This window comes from Lagenorhynchus albirostris, chromosome 6 (assembly GCF_949774975.1).
Source record: "Lagenorhynchus albirostris chromosome 6, mLagAlb1.1, whole genome shotgun sequence".
In the NCBI taxonomy this organism is placed as follows: Eukaryota; Metazoa; Chordata; class Mammalia; order Artiodactyla; family Delphinidae; genus Lagenorhynchus; species Lagenorhynchus albirostris.
Window position 1 is genome coordinate 58,383,453 of NC_083100.1, and position 27,476 is coordinate 58,410,928.

Sequence of the window (27,476 nt, forward strand, 5' to 3'; positions counted from 1 at the left end):
ATCCCACAGTCCCTAAGGCTCTGTTCTGTTTCTTAGTTTCAATTTTTTTTCTCTCTGTGTTCATATTAGATAATTTCTACTGATCTATCTTCAAATTCACTGACACTTTCCTCTGTCATATCCATTCTGATATTGAGCCCATCAGAGGAATTTTTTACTTTGGTTACTGTGTTTTTCAATTATAAAATTTCCATTCAGTTCATTTTTATAGCTTCTACTTCTCTGCTGAGATGCTCTACTTTCCCATTCATATTGGGAGTGTTCACACTTAAAATAGCTGCTTTAAAGTTTTCATTTGAATGGCACAAATGAACCTATCTACAAAACAGAAACAGACTCATGGACATAGAGAACAGACTTGTGGTTGTCAAGGGGGAGAAGGTTGGGGGAGAGATGGAATAGCAGGTTGGGGTTAGCAGATGTAAGCTATTAAACATAGAATGGATAAACAACTAGGTCCTACTATATAGCACAGAGAACTATATTCAATATCCTATGATAACCCATAATGGAAAAGAATATTGAAAAGAATTTATATATATTGATACATATATACGTTTAACTGAATCACTTTGCTGTACAGCAGAGATTAACACAACATTGTAAATCAACTATACTTCAATCAAAAAAATAACTGAATAAAGTCTTCATTTGATAATCCCAACATCTAGATCATCTTGTGGTTGGTATCTATTGTCTTTTCCCTTCCAAGTTGTTGAGATTTTCCTGGTTTTCATATATTGGGTAATTTTGGATTGTATCATTTAGATTATAACATTATGTTATGAGATTTTGGGCCCACTTTCTGTCCACACCCAGTGCATAGTTCCAGCAATCATACTGTTTGAAACCAGGCCAGGTGATATGGAAGGAAAAAAACCATGAAACTCACTGCTGGATGAATTCATACTTTGGGTTCTGGTTTCTTTCTCCTATTGCCTGTTCCTTTTTACATTTAAAGGTCCTCAGATAACTGTTCCATACAGTATTTCCAGGCTTTTGGTTATATTCAGAAAAAGAGATAGAATAGAGTTTACTTACAGCATCTTATCTGGAACCTGAACCAGCCTACATTAAATGTTAATGACCTATAGTTTCTAATTAAAAGGCAAAACTTATCAGAATGGTTTAAAAAAAAAAGATTAAACCGTATTTTTTTTTACAAGAAATGTGCTTTAAATATAAAGATACAGATAGTTTGAAAGCAAATGGATAGGTGAGTATATGTCATATAAACAGTAAACAGGGGCTTCCCTGTTGGCGCAGTGGTTGAGAGTCCACCTGCCGATGCACGGGACACGGGTTTGTGCCCTGGTCCGGGAAGGTCCCACATGCCACGGAGCGGCTGGGCCCGTGAGCCACGGCTGCTGAGCCTGCGCGTCCGGAGCCTGTGCTCCGCAACGGGAGAGGCCATGACAGTGAGAGGCCCGTGTACCGCCAAACAAAACAAAACAAAACAAAACCAAAAAAACCCAGAAAACTGGGCTAAAGTTGACTTCAAGACAAACAGTATTAACAGTGAGAAATAATATTTCATGAAGAAAAGGGCCTGGGCTTCCCTGGTGGCGCAGTGGTTGAGAGTCCACCTGCCGATGCAGGGGACGCGGGTCGTGCCCCGGTCCGGGAAGATCCCACATGCCGCGGAGTGGCTAGGCCCGTGAGCCACGGCCGCTGAGCCTGCGCGTCCGGAGCCTGTGCTCCGCAACGGGAGAGGCCACAACAGTGAGAGGCCTGCGTACCGCAAAAAAAAAATAAAAAGAAAAGAAAAGGGCCAATTCACCAGAAAGACAAAACAATTATAAATGTGTATGTACCTAATAACAGACGTTTAATATATATTAAGCAAAAACTGACAGAATTAAAGGGAGAAACAGACAATTCCATAAACATAATTGGAGATTTTCACACTCCTCTTAGTAATATATACAAGAAAAAAAAACATTAAAGACGTACATGATCACAGTAACCATCTTGATCTAATTGACCTAATTGATATTTATAAAACTCTATACCTAACAAGTGCAAGGCGCATATTTTGTACACCAAAATAGATCATATGCCAGGCCATAAAATAAGTCTCAGTAAATTTTAAAGGACTGAAGTCATATAGAGTATGTTCTCCGAGTTCAGTGGAATTAAATTAGAAATCAACAACAATAAGATATCTAGGAAATGCCCAAATATTTGGAAATTCGTTAACACACTTCTAAATAATCCACAAGTCAGAAATCACGAGGGAAATTTTAAAACATTTCAAATGAATGATAACTAAAGATGTGGAATGATATTCCAAATATAACATCAACTAAAAAGTGGATTAAAGTAGAATATATTCAGTATTGACCTATTTTTATTTTAAAAAATAAGCTGTATATGTATACAGGGAAATATGGCTACAAAGAATATCTGCTAGCAATGATACATTTTACTTTTGCAATTAAAAATATTTAAATGTTAAGTGAGTGCTGAGTACTTATTATGAGTAATTTTTGTTCTTCTTTGTTTACCTGCATTTTCCAAATGCTTAACTTTGAACATTTGTTACAACGTTCAATTTTGGTTTTGTTTCAGTGACTGTAATTTTCATTTTTAGAATTTCTGCACATTTTAGAATTTGCAAATTTGTCTGTTTATTTTTCATAATCTCCTACTCTTGCTTTATGGATTTCATTCCTTCCTTTATATCGCTGAACATTTTAATTTTATTTTTTTAACTTTTTATTACAAAAAATTTCAAATATATAAAAGTTCAGAAAAATTATATAATGAATCCTCAAATATTCATTACTGTTTCAACAGTTATCAAATCCCTCCCATCAAATTATTTTGAAGAAAATAACAGTCACATCATCTCATCCATGATATTTCAGTACTTATCTATACAAAAGGAATTTTTTTATACATATAGCCAAAATACAATGACCACATCTGAATTTTAAAATAATAATTCCTTAATATTAACAAATACCTTTGATAGTTTTAATCATTAGCTAACTTTAAATCAGCTAATTTGTTCTTGGGTGTGAATTTCCCATATTTGTTGGGTCTACGAATTGTTTCGCTTTTAGTACTGTATTTGCTCATGTGTTTATAATTTTTTTCCTGTGAAATCATCTTCAAAGGGAATTTCTGGGAGAGTCCTGGCAGACCATGGATAATGAAGGCTTCCATATGGGTGGTTAATAAAATACATACAGCCTCCTTACCTGAATCTAAACTGTTATAAACACTGAATAGCAAGAGCCTATAACCCCTTATTTTAAATGGAAGAAATAATAATGTATTCCTAGCCCATATTTAAAAACTCAATCAATTTCCCCAAATATTACTAAATACTTGTAAAACCTATGTAACAATCAACCAAGAACTTCTGCATAATGGGAAGTGTGTAAACACTAATCATCTATTTATTTAACTTTCAATGAATGCCCAATAATTGTGCTTGTGTGCAGTTCAAAATAATAACATATCTTACTGGATATGAATTGCATTTCTCTTCTATACTGCAAAAAACACTCAGTATAATGTAAATAGAACTTCTGCTTCCAACCATGAAGGAACAGTAGGGTCTAGAATTACCCTCCTACTGTAGACAAACAGAAAACTGGACAAAATATATAAAACTGTTTTTGGATATTGGACAACAGGTAATGTAGGATTATGATCCCTGAGAGAAAGGAAACAAATAAGGTAAGCCCTACCATTGTGTTGACTCCAGGAGCTCAGTGTTGTTGGAGGCAATTTTCAGACAACAGTGCAGGGAGGGGGACCCAGACATAGCCCAAAGATCACTCTAAGTTGAAGAAACAGAGGTGGAAGTTCAGGGAGGTCAGGGTGGTAGAATTTGCAAAGCAGAGCACCAAAGAGGAATAAGCTACCCCTCAAAACTTTCTAGCAACCTGTACAGAGGGTCCATTGAGCCTCTGGCTGAATACCAATTTGCACACACACATAGGGTGAAACTCCACAAGACCAAACAAAGAACAAATTATAAGGAAAGAGCAATTATTGGAAACTATGAGTTTTTAAAAAATCCATAAAGCTAACACAGGGCTGGGAATCTTTTGAGTTCCCACTAGCTGGAGTAAGAAGATCTCATTTAATACACAAGGCATTCAGCAGAGATCCCAGAAGGATCACATGCCTTTAGTGGGACTAAACTAGCCCTGGTATAATAGCTACTCTAGAGCTACCCTAGAAAAGCAAATAGGCCTAAAAGAGATGAAACTGTTCCCTAAATAATGAAATTAACTGATAAAACAAAGTCCAAAAAAAAAAAAAAAGTCCAACACTCATTAAAGGAATAAAACAAAATCCAGAACTCAACGATTAAAATCTGCAATGTCCATCATCTAATCAAAAATTATTAAACATACAAATAAGCAGGAAAATGTGACCCAAAACCAGAAGAAAATCAAATCAACAGAAACAGACTCAGAAATTACAGAGATAATGGAGTTAGAAGACAAGGATGTTAAAACAACTATTACAAAACAGCTGTCTGCTAAATATGCTCAAGGATTTAAAGAAAAACATGAAGGTAATGAATAGAGAAATGAGAGATATACAAAAAGAACCAACTAGAACATGTAGAGATGAAAAATATAATAACTGAAATGAAAATATTACTGAGATTAACAGCATATTAGATAATGCAGAAGAAAAGATCAATGAACTTGAGGACATAATAATAGAAACTATCCATAATAAATGTAGAAACTACATCCTTTTATCTGAATGTCCATGTTTTTAATGGCAGTTACATGAAGATTCATTACAGCAGATTTCTCATCTGGATGGGAAATTTGAGTAAAATCTGAATATTTGTCATATATTCATAGAGACACAGGTATGCTGGAATTCTGCATACCTGTGTTTCGCAGGTTCCAAACCACTTTGTTTCTCAACACAGCACAGGTAGCCTTAGCTGAGTTTACAAAATACATGTAGCTCAGAGTTCAGTCACTCACAAGAGAATGTACTGACCCAGAGCCTGGGACAGCAGACAGCTCAATTCCAGGCTGGGACTCTGGGCATGGAGCAGAGTACTAATCTTAGTAACTAGTCCATTTCCTGCTCCCCAAATAGGTCTTTCCGCTAGGCACCTACATTCTCATGGATGTTAAAACTAGCCTCTAAGGATGATATGTGGTCCACAATCTCCCCTTTGACACAGAGAGAAGGAGGACTGTATGGAGAAGAGACACCTCAAATCTTGCTGACACTATGGGTTCTCTCTTCATTTTTGGTACCTAGTGATTTCCTCTTCTTGTCTTTAAACCTATCTATATATGTCCTTAATGTTTAAATATGTTATTCAACATTTCTAGAGTTTAAGAGTGGAAAGGGAGAATTCTTATATCTGCTCAGTTTGTCTTCTTGACAAGTTATAGATATAACTTTTGAAATTAGAAAATAACCAATAAGCGTACTATCAAAAGATAAATGAAAGAAGCAGCAGCAATAGTCAAAGAAAACCATCTCCATGTTCCAATGAACTCTGAGAAGAAAAGTAATCCAAATTTGGCTTTAAGAATATTACTAAGAACTGAAAAAAGGGTTTGACGATTGCAAATCTGAACTTGTCTTTCAGAAAGAATTATTACCGTCTCACAATTATATAGCACTTCACTCATCTCAAAAAACAGCTTACAGGGGCTTCCCCGGTGGTGCAGTGGTTGAGAGTCCGCCTGCCGAGGCAGGGGACGCAGGTTTGTGCCCCGGTCTGGGAAGATCCCACATGCCATGGAGCGGCTAGGCCTGTGAGCCATGGCCGCTGAGCCTGCGCGTCCGGAGCCTGTGCTCCACAACGGGAGAGGCCACAACAGTGAGAGGCCCGTGTACCACAAAAAAAAACAGCTTACAGTATCACAATGTTTTCAGTTTTTTTTTCTTTTTTTTTCCGTTTGGCTGTGCCACACGGCCTGTGGGATCCTAGTTCGCCGACCAAGAATCGAACCCGTGCCCCCTGTAGTGGAAGCACGGAGTCCCAACCACTGGACCACCAGGGAATTCCCCGTTTTCAGTTTTAATAAAACTATATTTTACTTAGAATATTTTTTCAAAAAACAAACTTTATTATACCCACATTATATTTACACGAAATACCATTTTCATTCTAATATTATTTAAAATTACCTTTATGTTTATTCAGAAGCTTGTAGCCTTCACAGTATCTGCCTGGAGAAGTCATCATCTTGGTTGTGTCAAGATAAGAGTATGTTGCAGCAAAATCAAACTCCTTTTTACCATCCCACCAACCTTTCTGCTTAGCATAGCTTCTCATGTCTGGGTGTTCCCGATCAATCTTGGTTGTTATAGAAAGCTGATTAGAAATATTACGAACTCCCTCTATTTTCAAAGAAGAGAGGAAGGGAGAAGAAAAGTCATATTTAATGTAATATATCTATCTCTGTACATTATGATCTTTAATCATTATTTCAATGTAAATATAGGCTTCTAAATGTTGTACCATGTGCATCTATTTATTACATACTCAAATAAATAAATTACTTTTTAAAATTAAACTTTTTATTTTGAGGTAATTATGGATTCACATGTAGTTGTAAGAATTAAAGAGAGAGCTATGCACCTTTACACCATCTCCCCAAATGGCAACATCTTGCATAATATCACAAGCAAAATACTGGTATTTATACTGTCAAGGTACAGAATATCACAAGGATCACTGGTGTTGCCCTTTTATAGCCACACCCACTTATCTCCCACGCCCACCCCTTCATTAACCCCAGGCAACCATCTGTTATCCATTTCTATAACTGTCATTTCAAGAAAATCATATAAATGGAATCATACAAGATACAATCTTTAGGCTTTTTTTACTCAGTTTAATTCCCTAAAGATTATTCCAGGTTATCGTATGTATCAACAATTCATTCCTTTTTATTGCTGACTAGTATTCCATGTTATAGACATTCTATGGTTTGTTTAAACATTCACAAGTTAAAGGACAGCTAGGTTGTTTCCAGTTTTTGGTATCATGGGAAAAGCTGCTCTAAAAATTCATGTACAGGTTTTTGTGTGCATTTAAGTTTTATTTCTCTGGGATAAATGCTAAGATTGCAATTGCTACACTGTATAATAGTTGCATATTAAGGTTTTTTTTAACTGCCAAACTGTTTTCCAGAGTGACTGTACATTCTTATTAGCAATGTACCATCCTACAGATTCTCACTAGCATTTGGGAATGTCATTAAAAAATTTTTAGCCATTCTGATAGAGGTAGAGTGGTATCTCATTGTGGTTTTAGTTTGCATTTCCCTAATGGCTAATGACGGTGAACATCATTTCATGTGCTTTTGTGACATCTGTATATCCTTTTAGGGGAAATGTCTCTTCGTGTCATTTGTCTTTTTACTGTTGAGTTTTGACAGTTCTTTATATATTCTAGATATTAGTCTTTTATATGAATTACTGTTTAAAAAATAGTCATAAGTAAGTTTAGAACAGAAATATAAGACTTCTAAAAATATCATGGCACTAAGTTATAACAAAATTTTCAACTAAAATACAAAACAGAAGAAACAATAAAAGTCTGTTCTAAACAGATCAGAATAAATGAAGTAGATCATGATAAATGAAAATTAATAACATTTTAAAACAGATTTAGAATGATAGTCTGCCAAGTAGAAATCAATTTAATTACTCTAATGAAATCATACTTGGGATATTCTCACTACAAAAATAGACTTAAGTCATGATAGAATCAAAGAGAAGAGGAATTTTCCATGAGTAGATAATTCCCTATAGTTAAACTACTTAGTTCTTGGGCTAATTTAGTAATAGGAAGAGAAACAAGTTGGCAAAGTTAATCTACAATTGGATAATCAGACTCAGTGAAGGTGTTTGTTTTGGATGGCTCGGTGGGGTTATCTTTTTCAACAGAATTTGTTTTTCTCTTGGATGTAGCACACTTGACAAAATAAAAAGTAATCAATGGTATAATCAGGCCAATTATCACAATAATAAAAAGAGTCTAAATTCAGTTTTGTGTATTAATAAACATACATGCAAAATATAAAATAAAATGTCCATCAAAACAACTGTCAATGACCTGTTTTGAAAAATAACATCCAAATCCTCCAAAGCTCAAGGCTATCTTCATGAAGACTTCCCAAATTTCTCCAGCTCACGATGACTTTTCCTTTCTCTAAAGGTTCATAGCATATATGTGTGTGTCATTCACTTGCCATTTAATATTTTCACATGTGTATCTTATCCCCCCTGTAAAACTATGAGATGCAGGAGGTAATTACACAAGAAGTACATGATCATGCTTAAGCACAAGGTTGTACTCTAGTGAAAGAATACTGAACTGAGAGTCAGGATAGAAAGATTTAAATTCTAAGTCTCTCATTCACTGCCTTGAGTAAATCACTTCATATCTCTGGATCTCCTCACTTGAAAAATAAGAGGAATATATGGTTACAAAGAAATCAAGGGGAAAAAAAGCAAAGCATTCTAAAACAATCAACTGTGTTATTTACTCAATGACATCAAATTTTTATACTTTACTATTGTATCAATATATTCTTTCTAACGACTAAACCCACAGTCACCAATCCCCAATAACACTACCCTGTCCTCACCTCCATATCCACACATGATAAAATTTTGGAGTTCAGCCCAAAGTTAAAACAGGAAAAAATGGTAAAGAAATGGTTTCACTTCATAAAAAAGTGAAAAAGGGGAGGGGTTTAAAAAAAGTGAAAAAGTATGATAAAACAGCCAAGAGCTACTGCACAGAAAATGTATAAGGTTATATGAAATTAATATCATATATATTAAAAAGAGATAACACCACCTTTTCCTCTTTTTCAAGAAAGCCCTTTATAGTGCTCTTTCAATGTATGTTCTTTCAAATTTTTTCATTTCCCCTTCAGTTTTCGCCTTCATTGCACTGGAGTATAAATCTTGAAAAACAATTAAATGCAACTAAGAGGTTTTTTATTAATTATAAAACAAATTAAATCATGAAAAGTTGTCCATACCTTGTACTTTTTCTGCAGCCCAGTACTTCCCTGCAGTCTCCAGAACCCAGGCCTCATTCCTATCAGCTATCAGGAAACTGTTGTGATAGCTAAATACCATCTTGCCCTCTGAACAATTTCCACCCTGGCCATACTTTTCTAATAAATCAACAATGACATTGAGGGCTTTTTCAGCTGTATCAGCTCTTTCAAGACCAAGTCTAAAATAAAAATATTAAAGTTCTCAGATTAAAATAAATTTCCATTATGTTTCTTAAATAATTTCATGCACATGAGATTTTGTGTTTATATTCCAAGTAAAAATCCTTTCAAGTTAACAGATACACTGAAATCCAACTTCTAAACTATTCCTTGTGAAGTAGTGAAGTCAGTTTGGAATCATGAAAACAAAGATCTGGAGTCAAAAAGATCATCGTTTAAATTCCAACTTGGTAGTTTAATGGCAAATCACTTTATCTCTGAACCTTAGGTATCTCATCTGTAAAATTAGGATAATAATAATACCCCACAAGGTGACTGTGAGAATTAGTTACAGTCTGATAAAGTAAGTTAGGTACTTCCAATGAATCATAATTTTCAACTCCTTCCCTTCTCCTAATTAATGATATTTGAGAGTCTTGAAATTGAATGCCTGTATTCTGAAGCATTTTTAACACAAACTAAAGTATCGAAGTCCAAAAAATGAAAAAAAAGGGAAGATAAAAACATGTTAAGAGTTAACAACAAATTTTAAATTTAGACAAGTTCTACAGTGCAAAAATATAACAAAAAAATAACCTGACAAGGTCCATGCCCAGTAGTGCCTCTTCATCACAAACTTCTTCTCTTCCCCATACAGCTTCATTCCCAATGCAAACTCCATGCTCATTGGCTCCCATTTCTGCCCCCCATAACCAAGCTGGGCGACTAAGGACAATAGCATATGTTTCAGGAACTTGATCAATTTCTATGTAAGTACACTGTAGAGAAAGTCATAACAATAACAATAAAACCAAAAAAGAAAAGTTATGAAAGTCTAGAATCTTAAAATCCATCAGAAGACATGACGATTATGAAAGAGATTATAACTAAATTGAAAATTTCAATAATAGAGGCATTACACTTAAAACATTGTCCCTAGAGCATTTATTCATTCAGATATTTGCTGAGCATCTCCTACGATAAAACACTGCTAAGAGATATATTGGTTTCAAAGATGAATCAGATGCAGATCTTGCTGTCAAGAAACTAAGACTTCTACATTACCTAAGATACAATGAAATATAAAGTATAAAGACTATGAAGAAAAGGGAAGATGGGGTGCTAATGGAAGCTCAGGAAAGGGATAGTTTCTAGCTGTGGAATCTTGAAACATTTTGTAGAGAAAGATGTATCTGAGTTGAAGTGTAAGGAAACAGATCTCAAACTCAATGTCCAGTGTTTCTTGATTGGTGATGTAAGTTCCATATGGTAGCCCTTAAGTATATAGATGCCCATGTCACATGTGGGAATCACCGAGTATATCCACAGCAGTGAAAAGAATAAGAACCACTGGCTTAGAGGATAGGTGAGACTTAAATATGAAGAGATAAAATACAAATGGATCCAAGGGACTTTCCTGGTGGCGCAGTGTATAAGACTCCATGCTCCCAGTGCAGGGGGCCTAGGTTTGATCCCTGGTCAGGGAACTAGATCCCACATGCATGCCGCAACTAAGAGTTCACACGCCACAACTAAGGCGCCCACGTGCCTCAACTAAGGAGCTGATGAGCTGCAACTAAGGAGCCTGCCTACCGCAACTAAGACCTGGTGCAACCAAATAAATAAAAAAGAATAAAAAAAAGAAATGGACCCAAGATGAATAAATAATCTCAGCAAAAGAAAAAAACTGGCCTAGTAAAGTCAGCCCTCCACACACACGGGTTCCACGTCCACAGATTCAACCAAACACAGATTGAAACTATTCAGGAAAAGAAAAAACATTCCAGAAAGTTCCAAAAAGCAAACTTGAATTTGACATTTGCTGGCAACTATTTAGACAGCATTTACATTGTATTTACAACTATTTACATACCATTCACATTGTACTATAAATAATCTAGAGATAATTTAAAGTTTACAGGAGGATGTGCATAGGTTATATGCATTTATATGCTATTTTATAAAAGGGACTTAAGCATCAAAGGATTTTGATATCCTAGGGGCTCCTGGAACCAATCCCCCACGGATGTGGAGAAACAACTGTATACATAAAATGTCTAATATTTAATATATTTTTGTATTAGAATATCAATAAAACGGAATCTAAAAACTATATAACTTAGGAATAAAAGCATAGTATGAAATTTTTACTTTAAGTTCCATGCTAAATGGATTTTTTGAATAAAAAATTTAAACGGTCCTTTAATTGACCTGTATACTATCAAGTGACTGCATAAAGTGTATAGTGTTGATAGTGTTACCACTGGATCCAAAAACCTTTTTTGATGATAAAACAGTTACTTCCAGAGTCTGGAATGATTTTTCCTGTTCTACACCAATCAGAATCCTTTTTGCCCATCAAACTCCAGCTGAAACCCCAACTCCTGGTGAAGCCTTCCTTAATTCCTAGTCTGAATTACTTGCTTCTCCACTGATGTCACAACTTGCTGCCCTTACTTAAATTTAGCATTTAAACCATCCTTTTTTACAATGCGGTTAGTTACATACACGTCCTATTCCTCTACTAGACTCTAAGCTCCTGGAAGACAGAACTAGTCTTGACAGCAGGCTTTGCCCTATTCGACGTGCTTGCATATGGTAAGCATTCAAATATCTGATCAAAGAATTAACAATTCTTATTATTGTTATTTCAGCTTCCTCCAAATCATTGAAATTAAAGACCAGAAGTCTAGTTCTGATTCAAATTATTTTTCAAATTTAAATTTTTAACTTCTATAGCCTCTGCCAAATGGCTAATGATTTTTAAAAACCTGATTATGATATTTTTAAAGAAAAATATTGCTAACAAAACATGCATTTCACCTACCTTAAGGTGTTCCTTCAGATTGTCATGAACTGCAGCAGGAAAATAAACTACCTCCTGTACTTCATCACAGGGTCTATCTGAATTTTTTCCAAAAATAATCCTGTTATTAACTGTTGCTGGAGGTAGTGCCACAAAAGTGTCACAGGAACAAGGTTCCATTTTTTTTAAAACTAAAAATCATATGGAAGATTCAAAATAAAAAGAGAAAAGCATTTTTAGTATATACAAAACAAAGAGTTTTACTTGATGACCAGGGGATATTACTGCCATATCTAACATAGGATATTCATTAAAGTTTCAAATTTCGTATCAGTAAGAAAATGACTTGGGAATGAATCTAGTACTACAAGATTTAGTAAGAAAATAGGAATGACAAGTACCTTCTTCTAGTCTATAGGTCAAATTTAGTCTCTAAGCTCTTTCTCTCCTGAAGTCTTCCTTGAATCTCCTTTCACTATTTCCATATTTGGGAACACCTGTACCTAGCTCTACTGTTATAAAGACTATATTTGTGTATATATGTCTTCTTAGTGGACAGTGAGATCCTTGAGAGCTGAGAGTATGTCTTATTAATCTTTGTATTCTCATCACTGGCACTTATGGAAAAGTCACAGTATTATATACCCAGTGTTTCCTCAAAGATGGGAAGACGGGGTCTCTTTTGAACTGGTTACAATACTAATAAGACTGAAATTTTGAAACAGACTCACTGAATCAGACAAATACAAAAACATGTCAATAAAATTCCAAATTGTTGTTATTTCCAGGAAGACGTTCACATTCAACTTGTGAATCCTGATTGTATAATTTAATATCAAGATCATGTCTTCATTTGTAATTTGGAAAATCTTAAATCCTCAATTTAGTCGAATTTGTTTGCTTCCAGAATGGCACATTGTTTTAGAGTTTCAGATTTAAATGCAATAAATGATTCATTCAAAAGAAAACAAAATGACTCAAGTAAGAAAGAAAAAACTTCAGCCTGAAACACCTAAGGGTTTTTCTATTTTCCTCAATGATGGAAACAGAGCGGTCACCATTGCTTCTGTTCTTTTCCGTGTGAATTTCAACCTTTATATCCTAGATCGCCTTCTATTTGTGTTCCAAAACTAATTCCACCACTACCTAACTTTGGCAGGCTATTTAATCTCTAAGTCTCCTGCCTCATCGGTAAATATCTTGGGGGCTGTTAGGAGAATTTAATAAGACAGTGTGTAAACCGTTTTTCAGTTCTTAGAACATATCACTTAAAGCTGTTATTATTATTCATCAGAAGAGTCAATTTCTTACAAAAGGCTTATTCTTGACATCACGCTCACCCCCTCCCGCGAGAGGATTTGGTTGGTGGATCCCCTAGAGCCACGTCCACTCAAAACCGTGAAGAGCCATCAAGCTTCACTAGGTGATCTAAGCTAACTGCGGTAATAAGGAAAGCTAAGGAAACATGCCACCTAGTTAGTAAGACACCTACCCCATTTAGGAGGGGAAGCCTTGAGAGCCTTTACTAACTCCTAAAATGTATTCGTCATTTAACAAATGTTCATAAATATCTTTCTGCACCAGGCACCGTACTGGTAACAAAATAGAGTCCTCGCTCCTTTGGAGTTGACATTCTACTTTATATGTTTTAGTTCACCAAGCGGTTTCAGAAACATCACATCGTTTGATCCTCACAAACGTGCTACAGTTAGGGCAAGAATTTGTAACACAGATGTAACACAGATGGAAAAAGTTGGTTTAGAAAAGTTTATGCAACTCGAAATGGAGTTCACAGAGTAAAGGGCTCGGACTTCAAGCACCTCCTTGCAGAAAAGCCGCCACCCAGCCCGCACTCCTCACCCAAACTGGCTGCACCCAAACTGCAGCCCGCGCCGCGGCCCGGACCCCTCCCAGGAGCCCCTCCCTGCAGCCCCCCCCCCCAGGAGCCCCTCCCAGCAGCCGCTCCTAGGAGCCCCTCGGCGCCGTCGCGCCGCAGTTCCCGACTTCCCGCTTCCAACAACTACTATGCTCGCCCCACCCCCGTGCACGCCCCTCACCTGGCCTCCGAGGGGCCCAAAGTGAAAGGAGGAAGGGGCGGAGAGGGAGCACCACAGGCGCTAATTGCCGGAAGCTGTCCCTTTTGACCCCGGAAGTTCCCTCTCCCACGGGAGGCGCAGTTCCGGTTAGGCCGCCGAGTTTGTTTACGCTGCTCTCAGATCTAGCGGCTGCCTTCCCCAGCTCAGGCTCCAAAATGGGAAAATCCTTCGCCAATTTCATGTGCAAGAAGGACTTTCATCCTGCCTCCAAATCCAACATCAAGAAAGTGAGTACGGGGAACAGGCCCTTGGCGCCTGGGTTCCCAGGGGTTCCTGGAGGTGAGAGTGGTGGAGTCTCTGGGATCCCTGGGACAGTCGCCTCTTCTCCATGCCTAAAGCCCTGGCGTTCTCGTCCCTTCTCCGCTGGCCCTCGTTTATTCTGTTGTACATCAGTCAGGAGACGGGCGGCTCTGTGTGTTCTTTCGGTTTTGTCAGCTAGAATGTAAATCTTTAAGATATGAAGACCGATAACCGGCTTCCTCATGACTTCCCGCAGCAGATTCTGATGCTGACTTTTCGAATCCCAGAGATCATGGCTTCTGAGCTCTGCTGTCCTGTACAAAGAAGACTCCCTGTCTATTTAAGATAGATCTTAAAAGGGAAATAAAGCCACACCTTGCTTACTCTTTTTATCCCACTTGATCATGTACCGTCTGTCTGGTGACCTCATTGAACTTTGGCTTTTTAAATAACCACTTACAGGTCTACTATGTCCAGTACAGAAAAACTGAGTTGAGTATTATAGTAGTGGAAAGCAGAATGGTGAGGTAGGAGGAGTATGAGCATTGAAACCAGACCTAGATTCTGTTTTTCCAGCACAGTCACTTTTAGCCCTGAGACCTTACACAAAATATTTAATGTCCCTGATCCTCAGTGTCCTAATCTATAAGTTAAGAATAATTAGTATCACTTGCCTTGACTTGTGAAAATTGTTATAAGGACTAAATAAGATGGTGTAGATAAAGACTTTGAAATAAGTACCACCACCTAGCACTCTGCCCAACACATAGAGTGAGTGCTCAATAAAATGTTAATTGCCCCTACACACACCCTTATCCTTAGCCTGCTCCTAAAATACAGGTGGTAACAAGAGTTTCATCCCTGGCCCATGTCTTGCTTACTCTGTATGCCTTCCCAAACAATCACAGCCAATTTTATAGTTTTAACCACCCCTTATTTACTCCTGACTCTCAAATCTACAGTGCGAGATCTTTCCCGTTAGCTGGAGGCACCTGAAGACAGCTATATACTAGACAGTTTCGTCTTGATATCCTACAGGCATCTCAAACTCAGCATATTTGAAATGGAACTTACCTTTATCCTAAATCTGCTCTTCTTTTTATACTTCCTGTTCTTATATCGGTAGGAAATACAGGTAGTAACACAACCCTTCATCCAGTCACCCAGGCCAGAGACTCAGGATTCGTCCTTTCCCATCACTCCTTTATCTTGTCAGCTAATAAATTCTATTGGTCTTACCTCTCAGATATCTGTTGAATCCATCTCTCCTCCTTGTCACTACTGCCTGTATCTTAGCTTAGACCCTCATCATCTTTCACCCAGACAGTTATATTTCCTAACTGGTTTTTATGCTGCCAGTCTTGACCCCTCTCAAATCCATTCTCTACCCATCTAGCCATCAGAATAATTATTTTTTTATTTAGCAGTTTTATTGAGGTATAATTCACATACCATACAATCACCCATTTAAAGTGTACAATTCAGTAGTTTTCAGTATATTTATGAATTTTATCATCACCACAAAAGTTCTAAAAGATTTTCATCATGCCCCCCCAAACCCATATCTATTAACAGTCACTCCCCATTTGTCCTTAATCCTTCCCCCTCCCCAGCCCTAGTCAACCACTAATCTGCTTTTTGTTTCTGTGGATTTGCCTGTTCTCGACATTTCATATAAATGGAATCATGCAATATGTTATTTTTTTGTGACTGCCTTCTTTCACTTAGCATAATGTTTCAGAGTTCATGTTGTAGAATGTATCAGTATTACATTCCTTTTTATTGCTGAATAATTCCATTATATGGATATAGCACATTTTATTTATCCATCATTTGATGAATATTTGGGTGTTTCCATAGAGTAGTCATTTTAGAGCACAACTCTGATTTCTTCTAGCTCCTTATTAAAATACTACAGGATTAAGTCCAGGTAACCAGGCTCCAGTTTATTTTTCCTTCTTCATGCCTTACTGCTATTCTCCCACCATAGATTTTATACTCTGGTAAAATCAAGCTACTTAATTCCTGGTTTACACTTCTGGATCTTTGTCTGAGTTGTTCCCTCTGCTGATAATATCTTACCCTGTTTTTCCCTTGGCAAAATTTTGATCCGCTTCAAAATCCTGTTTAACATGTATGAAACTACTTGTGTAACAGGGTTATTTATTGCAGCTGAGTTTGTAATAGTAAAAGATTGGAAATTTCTTAATGCCCATCAGTACAGCAGGAGATTGGTTAAATGAATGGTGGTGTAGCCCCACAAAAGAATGATATTCTTCAGCACCCCATCCCCCAGGAAACAAGAAAGCATTTTGTTTACTGATCTGGGAATGATCTTCATGGTATAGAATTTTATTTTATACATATTCTCTGTGTACAGCATATTGTATATATATGCTGTATATGTTACCATTTATGAAAAGAGTGACCCAAAAATGCATGTGTGTATATTATATTATGTATATTATGTGTATGTCCATGTGAACATCTTTGGAAGGATATACAAAACAGGAATAATATTGGCTACCTGTGAATATAGTTACTTCATTTAAAAAATAAAGAACTTCTAAAAACCAAAACTTGGCTATAAAGCATTCCATTATACCAGCCTTCTTCCTTGCCCCCTAGAACACTGTCTTGTTCTATTTCTTCATGTTGAACATACTCTGTTCCAAATATCAATTTTTATTGTTACTATTTTTTTCCCAGCTGAGGATTTATTGGCGTAAATGCAACCATATAAAAACATAAGTTATGAAAAACACAGTCACCATATACCCCCCTCCCCTGCCCTCAGCCCAGGCCCAAATATTGTTACTGTTTATTTACACAATTCCTGTCTTTTTTATTATGAAATATCTTAAACATACGGAAAAGTTAGTATGATTTTCTATTAGCAGATTCTGAGCATTTTGTAAGCAAGAATATGTTTTACTACTTTTTATTCTAGTTCATCATAAATATTCATGTATTTAAGCTCTTGAGCAATTGAGACTAGTAAAATAACTTTGTAAAATCTAAAGCTTTAAATAAATGGTAGTTATTGTTAGAATATGTTAATCATTAGAATGTTATTATTAATGTATTATTTGACCAGGCAATGACACCTTGCATTTTTCTATTGCAACTGTTTGCATTTTGAGCTACAGTGAAAATTCCAAACATGTGCCTTTTACTGCCCATCCCAAGTGTAGACTTTTCTTCTACTATAACATTACATTGGTAATGTTATGTTGGTTATGGCATGTATATTATGTTATGAAGGCAGTGGAAGAAACTTTCAGAAACTTATACCAAAAGAAATTTCTGGTATATCTGTCCCTGAAGGGTTCTCTTTTCATTGCTATTTTTGCTTTTATCTCCATATTAATCTCAGATTGTGGTGCCCATAGAAGCTTCCTATCTGAGCACTATTAAATACTGATAACTACTGTTTTGCATCTAAAATTGAATAATGGCAGTCTTGTCCCCCATCCTTCTCCCCACACTTATCTGCCCCCACCTACATTTAATAATTATAATTTTATCAGTGTAAATATTTTTCCTTGAATTTACCTTCTAAAACTTAGCTTGTTGGGAGAGAAAGTTTTGCCTTGCTGTTTATGTTGAATGGTTATCAGACATTTTGTCCTTTACTTTATAGGAGGTGGGAAGTCACTGATACCTTTTAAACCTGGAAGTAACATGATTAAATATCCTGCATAAGTTGTGTGGGCTTTTTACCGTCACCACTTCTACGATTCTGAGAATTTCACACAGGGACGCATTCAGCCTGTGGTGGTGGTGCCCTTGAGCAACTGCAGGACGTCAGATGCATCTCTTTGATTCCTCTCTTGTCTCTTCCCTTTTTTCTACAACTACCTTTCATCTCCTTTCCTTTTTTTCTCCTATTTGTCTTCCATTTCTCCTCTCTTGGGGTGTCAGTGACACCCACTGGCATCCATGGGCACCATTTAACCTTACTGGTTGTGCCCTGTATGTTTTTTGGACTAGACATATTCCATGTAGAGAGATGGTTGTTCTCATCTCTGAAACAACAACAGAGGGATTGAATGCAAGAAGCATTTGTACCCCAAGTGCTCAGCGTGGTTATCAAGTTTGACATTTTTGCCTGAAAGTTTAGCTGTTTTGAATGATTATATTTAAGGACTTATATAAAAGCACAAATCAGATTTTCAACTGTTGTTTTGTGATAATGACATTATGACCAAAATAGATGATGTTGTAAACTATATACAATAGCATTTTATATTTTATTATAAAAGAGCAAACTTGCTACTTAAGTTTTGTACTTTACTAATTTAGGTATGGATGGCAGAACAGAAAATATCATATGATAAGAAGAAACAAGAAGAATTAATGCAACAATATCTTAAAGAACAAGAATCATATGATAATAGGTAAGAAATTCCACTATGCTGGTGTTTTTAGAATAGTCAATTGCATGAGAATATCCTTTACTGAATCATATATTAAATTAGCTTTATTGAATTGAATGCCCCAATGATAGGATTGTATTCCCTGTGAACTGTCTTTACTCTTATATTGATAGATGGGCACTTTTTCCAACCTTACCCATAATTCACATAAAATATTGATTGATGTGACTCCACATACAGTTTATAGAGAAGTCCCAACTTATACAAAACTTAGAAGAAAAATAAATGTCTATACTTGAACTACTGAGGCCTCTTACAAAGATATTTCCTCAACATACACTGAAATGAAAAGGTGCACAGGACAGCTTCAAGAAGTAAATTGAAGTGTCTCTACTTGACCTGCATGTCATTGTTCTGTTAATGGCAGGATCAGAGCTAGAGTTCTTCATTGGTTTACTACGGTACAGTACCTGCCCTTTAGCTATTGTCATTTATGTTTGTATTTGCAGGTCTAACACTGAAGCTGATTTCTCTTGGTTAATCAAGCAAATGAATAGTGGTGCTTTAGTTAGATAGGTCATATTTTCTCTTCCACTCAGTCGTATATTTCATCAAAACATGGAACTTAAGCGAAGTAATACTAAACTATTACTAAATACTCTCTTTAAAATATAGTATATCAAGAGCAAAATTAAAGAAATAAAATGTTTAGTTTAATTAAGTACTTTTCTCACTAATTTATTTAATCTTATTAACTTTTATTGAGTGCCTACTTCATGTATGACAACAAATGGTATTATAGTGGCCTATAAAATTGTGATGCATAGTTTCTCTCTACCCCCAAGAAAATCTAATAAGGGATATGTACATACATATAGTTCAAGGCTGAAGGTAATAACTGATTGAAAACACACTTTATAAAAACTGTGGCATGCTAACATAAGAAAATAATTCCATTTGGCATAACAAGACTTCATAAAAGAGGTGACATTTAAGCTGAACTGTGAAGAATGGTAAGGATTTAGATCTTTGGTTCTCAACTGAGGGCCATTATTGCCCCTAGGAGACATGTGGCAATGTTTGGACACATTTTTTTTTAATTTAAAAAAAATATTTATTTTGGCCACATCAGGTCTTAGTTGCAGCATGCAGGATCTTCACTGTAGCATGTGGAATCTTTCGTTCCAGGATGTGGGCTCTAGAGCATGCAGACTCGGTAGTTGCAGCTCGCCATCTCTCTAGTTGTGGCGCGCGGGGTTTAGAGCACACAGGTTTAGTTGCCCTGTGGCATGTGGGATCTTAGTTCCCCGACCAGGGATAGAACCTGTGTCCCCTGCTTTGGAAGGCGGATTCTTAATTACTGGACCTCCAGGGAAGTCCCTGGACACATTTTTTGATTGTCACAACTCAGGGGTTGGGTGATAACAGCACCTAGTGGGTAGATTCTAGGGATGCTGTTAAACAGCCTACAGTGCACTCAACAAATGATCAAGTCCAAAATGTCAGTAGCACTACCGTTGAGAGACTGTGATTTACATATAGTAAAAGCTTATTAAAGATGATCATGGTGGGAAGATGGAGAGGATGTTCAGGAAACAGCCAATATAGTTGAGTTACACCAATGAAGAGATAGTGGAGGTGGAAATATTTGAAGCTATGCACATATCCTTAACTTTGCCCACTGATGTCAGTATTCATTGATAGATCTTGCCTGCATCAGTTATTACTGTGGTATTCTAATAGTGATTTTCTATTTCAGTCCCTATACATTGTTTAATTTGAATTCTTCTGGAAAGAGGATTTTTCCTTTCCCTCACTTATTTATTTAATCATTTATTCCTATCAGCCTGGACTCAGATATTTATTTAATCGGTTATAATCTAATACTCTTATTTATTTTTTTGCTCAAATTGTTCCAGTTTTGGCCTTTGCCTGCTCTGTCAGCTTGACTCCTATGTCCATTTAACATGCCCCATCCTTTTTTAAAAAAAAAAAAAGTTCTTCCTGGCACTACAGAATCATCAAAAATTTGTCTTTTATTTTTCCCTGCTGCAGTATTGGAGCAGTTTTATTGGTTCTTTTTATTGAAGAAAGATATTTACATACCAGGATCTGGACACTAGGTGTGTTCATTGCTTTTAGGTTTGTTTGTTTGAATTTATGAGTATATAAAAGCAAATTTATGAGTATTTGGAGTGATTTGCTACATTTTTCTTTTTTTCCTCATTCAAAAGTATTGTCCTTGATAGCCAATTCTGTTCCTTAGTACTCTGTTTTTTTCCCTTTTAAGTTTTTAACTGTCCTAGATGTTTCTTAATGTTTGTGGATATTGATCCCTATGTACATTTTTTTAAAGATGACAATCACATTTATTATTCTGACTGGACAAATAAAAGGATGCCCAAAAATCTGTACATTTCACTCAGCTTAGAGTCAACAGCAAAAAAAAAAAAAAGAATCTGTACAGGTTTTTAGTTGAAGTTAAAACAGAAATGCCAATATCATAGCTTTTCCTTTTATTTTGTATACCTGTTGAGTTTTGCACAAAATGAAATTGATATTCCAGTTTTGATTTTGTTATTTTTGTTTCAATATAAATGAAATGCTTTTTCAGGGGTGGGAATGTATAAAACAAAATTTGCCATTTTTAAGTGTGCAGTTCAGTGGCGTTAATTACATTCACAGTGTTGGTACCATTACCACTGTCTATTTCCAAAATTTTTTTCATTACCCCAAATAGAAACTCTATACCCATTAAACAATAACTCCATTCCCCCTCCCTCCAGCCCCTGGTAAACACTATTCTTCTTTCTGTCTCTATGAATTTGCCTATTCTAGGTATACCATATAAGTGGAATTACACAGTATTTGTCCTTTTGTGTCTGGCGTACTTCACTTAGTATAACATGTTCAAGATTCATCCATATTGTAGCATGTATCACAGCTCATTCCTTTTTATGGCCAAATAACATTCCATTGTATGTGTATACCACAGTTGGTCTACCCATTCATCCATCAGTGGACACTTGAATTGCTTCTACCATTTGGCTGTTTTGAATAATGTTGCTATAAACATTGGCATACACATATTGTTCAGCTCCCTATTTTCAGTTCCTTTGGGTATTACCTAGGAGTAGAATTGCTGGATCATCTGGTAATTCTGTGTTTGGCTGTTGAAGAACCACGCAACAGTTTTCCATAGGGACTGTACCATTTTACATTCCCACCAGCAATGCAGTTTTTCTACATCCTTGCCAACATTTGTTATTTTCCTTCTTTTTTTTCTTTTGATAATAGGCATCCTAATGACTACAACATGATATCTCATGGTTTTAATTTACATTTCCCTAATAACTAGTGATGTTGAGCTTTTCACGTGGTCCATTTTTTTAAATGGTGTTAATTTAATATAAAATATAATTTATATACTTTAAAGTATATGTTGGTTTTAAGTGTATTTATAGAATTTGGAGCCATCACCATAATTCATTTCAGAACATTTTCATCATCCGAAAAAGAAATCTTGTACCATTAGCAGTCACTCCCCATTTCCAGACCCTGTGCCCCCTAATACCTCTCAGCTCTAAGTAACCACTAATTTATTTGTCTCTATATATTCACCTATTCTGGAAATGTCATATAAATGGGATCATACAATATGTGGTCTTTTGCGATTGGCTTCTTTCATTTAATATAATTATGTCAAATTTTTAAATTAAAAAATTTTAAATGTATTTTTAAAAACATTTTTTTCACTGTTTTTGAAGTTCATCCATGTTGTAGCATGTGTCAGTAGTTCATTCCCTTTTATCGCTGAATAATATCCAACTGTATAGAGGTAGATCCTGTCATCCTTTTGCCCTCTTCTTCTTTTACAATTCTTTGTAAACACCAGTGGGAATAAGAAGTGAGGAACTATAATCATGTAGGCTATCCTTTGTGATAGCCTTTTCCAAATAAGAGGAAATTCTGTTCACTCTTTAGCCTTCTTCTTTAGAATCAGTACTTTACTTGGATCTTATGAATTAAAGCTTTAACTTGACCGTTGATTCAATTTGTAGCAGAGCTTTTTTTCTAAAAAGCACAGCATATCTCTCTAAACAGAACCCAAACAGGGAACTTTTGGTGTTAAAACAGAAATGATAAAAAAGAAAATGAGGGGCTTCCCTGGTGGCGCAGTGGTTAAGAATCCACCTGCCAATGCAGGGGACATGGTTTCGAGCCCTGGTCTGGGAAGGTCCCACATGCCACAGAGCAACTAAGCCCGTGCACCACAACTACTGAGCCTGCACTCTAGAGCCCGTGAGCCACAACTGCTGAAGCCCACGTGCCTAGAGCCCGTGCTCCTCAACAAGAGAAGCCACAGCAGCGAGAAGCCTGCGCACCGCAACGAAGAGTAGCCCCCACTCACTGCAACTGGAGAAAGCCCGCACGCAGCAGCGAAGACCCAATGCAGCCAAAATAAATAAACAAATTTATTAAAAAAAAAGAAAGAAAATGATTTTTAAGATGCAGCAGTCCATCATAGTAATTAACCTGTTGTAGATTATCTTTATTCTCTCTTCATTGGCCTCGCTAAAGAATTTGATTCTCTTATTGCCTTTGACTCTTTTAAGAATTAATTGGATTTGCCTTCCTAAAGAAATTCCAGAGAGACTCATTTTTCTAGAACTGTTTGATTCCTCACAATTAATGAAAAATGTTGGCACTATTTAACTTAATTCCAAATTTGTGTTGGCGTATAGGATTTCAAAGTTGTCCCTATTTCCACAGCATTTCAAAGTTTAAGAAAAGCATGTGAGGGGAAGCATGGCATTTTTTCCCTCATTTCAGTTGGGAGTGCCGGGATCTCTCAGGTAATGAGGAAGTCTCAGAATTTACAACTAGTTACTAAAGAGGCAGCACTGTTGGAATTTCCAGTCAGATATTTCAGATGTCATCTAATCAGTGGAGTAAACTTCTGGAACTTTATCTCTAATAAAAATATTTTATCCTAATTCCCTTAGGATTTAGGGGTATGGAGGGACAGTTTTTCTGTAATATTTTCCTCCTACAAAAAACTGCTAACTTTATGTCTTGTTTTATTTAGATTGCTTATGGGAGATGAACGTGTAAAGAATGGCCTTAATTTCATGTATGAGGCTCCACCAGGGGCTAAAAAAGGTACGTGGTCGTTTCCTTTTTTTAAGTCTTTGATGTGTTTGCAAATAAAGATTGAGAACTGTTATGACAGACATTGTTTAGAAGTTGCTCTTCATCTTTTAAAATTGCTATTATTTTTGTAAAATAATTTTTTAAAATACTGCAATCAATACAGTAGAATAGGGCTTCCCTGGTGGCATAGTGGTTGAGAGTCCGCCTGCCGATGCAGGGGACACTGGTTCGTGCCCCGGTCCGGGAAGATCCCACATGCCACGGAACGGCTAGGCCCCTGAGCTGTGGCCGCTGAGCCTGTGCATCCAGAGCCTGTGCTCCGTAACGGGAGAGGCCACAACAGTCAGAGGCCCGTGTAGTGCCAAAAAAAAAAAAAAATACAGTAGAATAAATACTAAAAATATTTGTCTAATCTAGTAATAATTTCATGACTTGTCCTTTGGGGAGGAAAATAATCTCAACATCACCAGAATTACATTTATTCTTTTATAATTTGTGTATTTAGTCCTTCTTACTGAGTATACTTGTAAATACAAAGCATAATATTCACTGTCAATGAAAAATATAAAAGTTTAAAGACTAGAAATAAATGTGCTTATTAAACACTATTTCTTATTCACTGTTTTTTATCCTTCAGTGATTTGAATTTTATCTTATGAAAGAAAAAAAGTCAAACTAATACATTCTTACAAGTTACAATTAAATACCGTGATATCATAGTGTCGTATATGATAGCAGACTTTTATGTTGACGTTTTTAACTTGACCTACCTTTTTTTCCTCCCATGTTTTTGATATGCAATCAAGAAAACAAAGAGGTAAAGTACTGTTTTCTATGTTTGGATTTATTTGCAATAGATTGTAATTTTATGGAAAAATTGAAAGACTTTAATGAATGTTTTTAGAAAGAAGAAACTGAAGGAGAGACTGAATACAAATTTGAATGGCAAAAAGGGGCCCCACGAGAAAAGTAAGAGCTGGTTTTCTTTTAAGATAAAATGTGTATCATTAAATTTAGATAATATCCCATCTTATGTTGCCTTTTTATTCATTAGAGAAAGCAACTAATGTGAAAAGTTATTTTTAATGATTTGTCTTATGCAACTCATTTGGTTGATTATAGTCTTTAGTTCTATTTTTATTTTTTTCATTTTTTTAAATCACAGATCATCAGACTGGATACTTAATAATGAAGTGGTGTTTGCAAATACTAAATAGATTTTATTGTTCTGTTTATTTATTGAAGTCATACATTTCATAATTTACTCAGAACTATAAAACTATTTTTAGTTTAATTATTAAATTGTTCTTAATATTGAGTTTGTACATTTTCTCTCCTTAATAGATATGCCAAAGATGACATGAACATCAGAGATCAGCCCTTTGGTATTCAGGCAAGTGACACATATTTATACTGTAAGAATAAGGTTTTTTTATAAACACTTCTTTATACTGTTGTCCAAAAGGTATTTAAGCTGAAAAGGGGCTCTGTGGTTTCTATTTGTATCAGATAATAGAAGGACTAGGAGAGAAAATACTAAATATACTAAACTGATAAAAGATAGGATTCAAAGTTTTGTAGTAAGGGTTATAATGATAATGGTCTCTGTGGTTTTCAAGGAATTTGGAGAATTAGCTCAAGGTCAAAAAAATATATAAAACTGTCTGGAACCAGAACAAACTATCATCAGAGGGCCAGGTCCTTGTTATAAATAACATTTTTTTTGAACACTGCCTTACTTATTCATTTATATATTACTGCTCTATTGGCAGAGCTGAGTAGTTGCAACAGAGACCTTTGGCCCATAAACCCTATAATATTTGCTATCTGGCCCTTTACAGAAAAAGTATGCCAGCCCCTGGTTTAGGAAATTGAAACCTCAAAGGTTAATTTTTTTAAATGAGAGGATTTAACATTAAGCCATGAAATCATTCTTTTTTGGTATTTTACCATTTCTTTTTGGATGACAGTGTTTTATTTCCACAAAGTAACACACAAAAAGAAATAGGAGGGACTTCCCTGGTGGTCCAGTGGTTAAGAATCCGCCTTCCACGCAAGGATTCTTCAATATACGCAAATCAATCAGTGTGATACACCATATTAACAAATTGAAGGATAAAACCTATATGATAATCTCAATAGATGCAGAAAAAGCTTTAGACAAAATTCAACACCAATTTATGATAAAAACTCTCTACAAAGTAGGCATAGAGGGAACCTACCTCAACATAATAAAGGCCATATATGACAAACCCACAGCCAACATTGTTCTCAATGGTGAAAAACTGAAACCATTTCCACTAAGATCAGGAACAAGACAAGGTTGCCCACTCTCACCACTGTTATTCAACATAGCTTTGGAAGTTTTAGCCAAGAAATCAGAGAAGAAAAAGAAATAAAAGGAATCCAAATCGGAAAAGAAGAAATAAAACTGTCACTGTTTGCAGATGACATGATACTATACATAGAGAATCCTAAAGATGCTACCAGAAAACTACTAGAGCTAATCAATGAATTTGGTAAAGTAGCAGGATACAAAATTAATGCACAGAAATCTCTTGCATTCCTATACACTAATGATGAAAAATCTTAAAGAGTAATTAAGGAAACACTCCCATTTACCATTGCAATAAAAAGAATAAAATACCTAGGAATAAACCTACCTAAGGAGACAAAAGACCTGGATGCATAAAACTATAAGACACTGATGAAAGAAATTAAAGATGATACAAACAGATGGAGAGATATACTATGTTCTTGGATTGGAAGAATCAACATTGTGAAAATGAATCTACTACCCAAAGCAATCTACAGATTCAGTACAATCCCTATCAAACTACCAATGGCGTTTTTCACAGAAATAGAACAAAAAATTTCACAATTTGTATGGAAACAAAAAGACCCCAAATAGCCAAAGCAATCTTGAGAAAGAAAAATGGAGCTGGAGGAATCAGGCTTCCTGACTTCAGACTATGTGACAAAGCTACAGTAATCAAGACAGTATGCTACTGGCACAAAAACAGAAATATCGATCAATGGAACAGGATAGAAAGCCCAGAGATAAACCCATGCACCTGTGGTCACCTTATCTTTGGTAAAGGAGGCAAGAACATACAGTGGAGAAAAGACAGCCTCTTCAATAAGTGGTGCTGGGAAAACTGGACTGCTCCATGTAAAAGAATGAAATTAGAACACTTCCTAACACCATACACAAAAATAAGCTCGAAATGGATTAAAGACCTAAATGTAAGGCCAGACACTATAAAACTCTTAGAAGAAAACATAGGCAGGACACTCTATGACATAAATCACAGCAAGATCCTTTTTGACCCACCTCCAAGAGAAATGGAAATAAAAACAAAAATAAACAAATGGGACCTAATGAAACTTAAAAGCTTTTGCACAGCAAAGGAAACCATAAACAAGACGAGAAGATAACCCTCAGAATGGGAGAAAATATTTGCAAATGAAGCAACTGACAAAGGATTAATCTCCAAACTTTACAAGCAGGTCATGCAGCTCAGTATCAGAAAAACCAACAACCCAATCCAAAAATGGGCAGAAGACCTAAACAGACATTTCTCCAAAGAAGATATTTAGATTGCCAACA

The 27,476-nt window shown here is 36.0% G+C and overlaps 2 protein-coding genes across 4 annotated transcripts in view; one reads left to right on the plus strand and one right to left on the minus strand.

Moving 5' to 3' along the window:
- Positions 1–14,127, minus strand: part of SCRN3 (secernin 3) — a 36,692-nt gene extending 22,565 nt beyond the window's left edge. For both annotated transcript variants that reach the window (XM_060152620.1, XM_060152619.1), the window contains exons 1-5: positions 14,055–14,127; positions 12,019–12,188; positions 9,789–9,970; positions 9,012–9,211; positions 6,139–6,351 (exon numbers count right to left, since the gene is read on the minus strand). In XM_060152620.1, coding sequence (XP_060008603.1) covers positions 6,139–6,351; positions 9,012–9,211; positions 9,789–9,970; positions 12,019–12,177 — 754 coding nt within the window. In that variant the 5' untranslated portion in view covers positions 12,178–12,188; positions 14,055–14,127. The remainder of the gene's footprint in view (positions 1–6,138; positions 6,352–9,011; positions 9,212–9,788; positions 9,971–12,018; positions 12,189–14,054) is intronic.
- Positions 14,128–14,168: 41 nt separating this feature from the next.
- CIR1 (corepressor interacting with RBPJ, CIR1) overlaps positions 14,169–27,476 on the plus strand; it is a 40,072-nt gene continuing 26,764 nt past the window's right edge. For both annotated transcript variants that reach the window (XM_060152617.1, XM_060152618.1), the window contains exons 1-6: positions 14,169–14,320; positions 18,639–18,733; positions 23,802–23,875; positions 24,673–24,683; positions 24,771–24,835; positions 25,211–25,259. In XM_060152617.1, the coding sequence (XP_060008600.1) occupies positions 14,249–14,320; positions 18,639–18,733; positions 23,802–23,875; positions 24,673–24,683; positions 24,771–24,835; positions 25,211–25,259 (366 nt within the window). In that variant the 5' untranslated portion in view covers positions 14,169–14,248. The remainder of the gene's footprint in view (positions 14,321–18,638; positions 18,734–23,801; positions 23,876–24,672; positions 24,684–24,770; positions 24,836–25,210; positions 25,260–27,476) is intronic.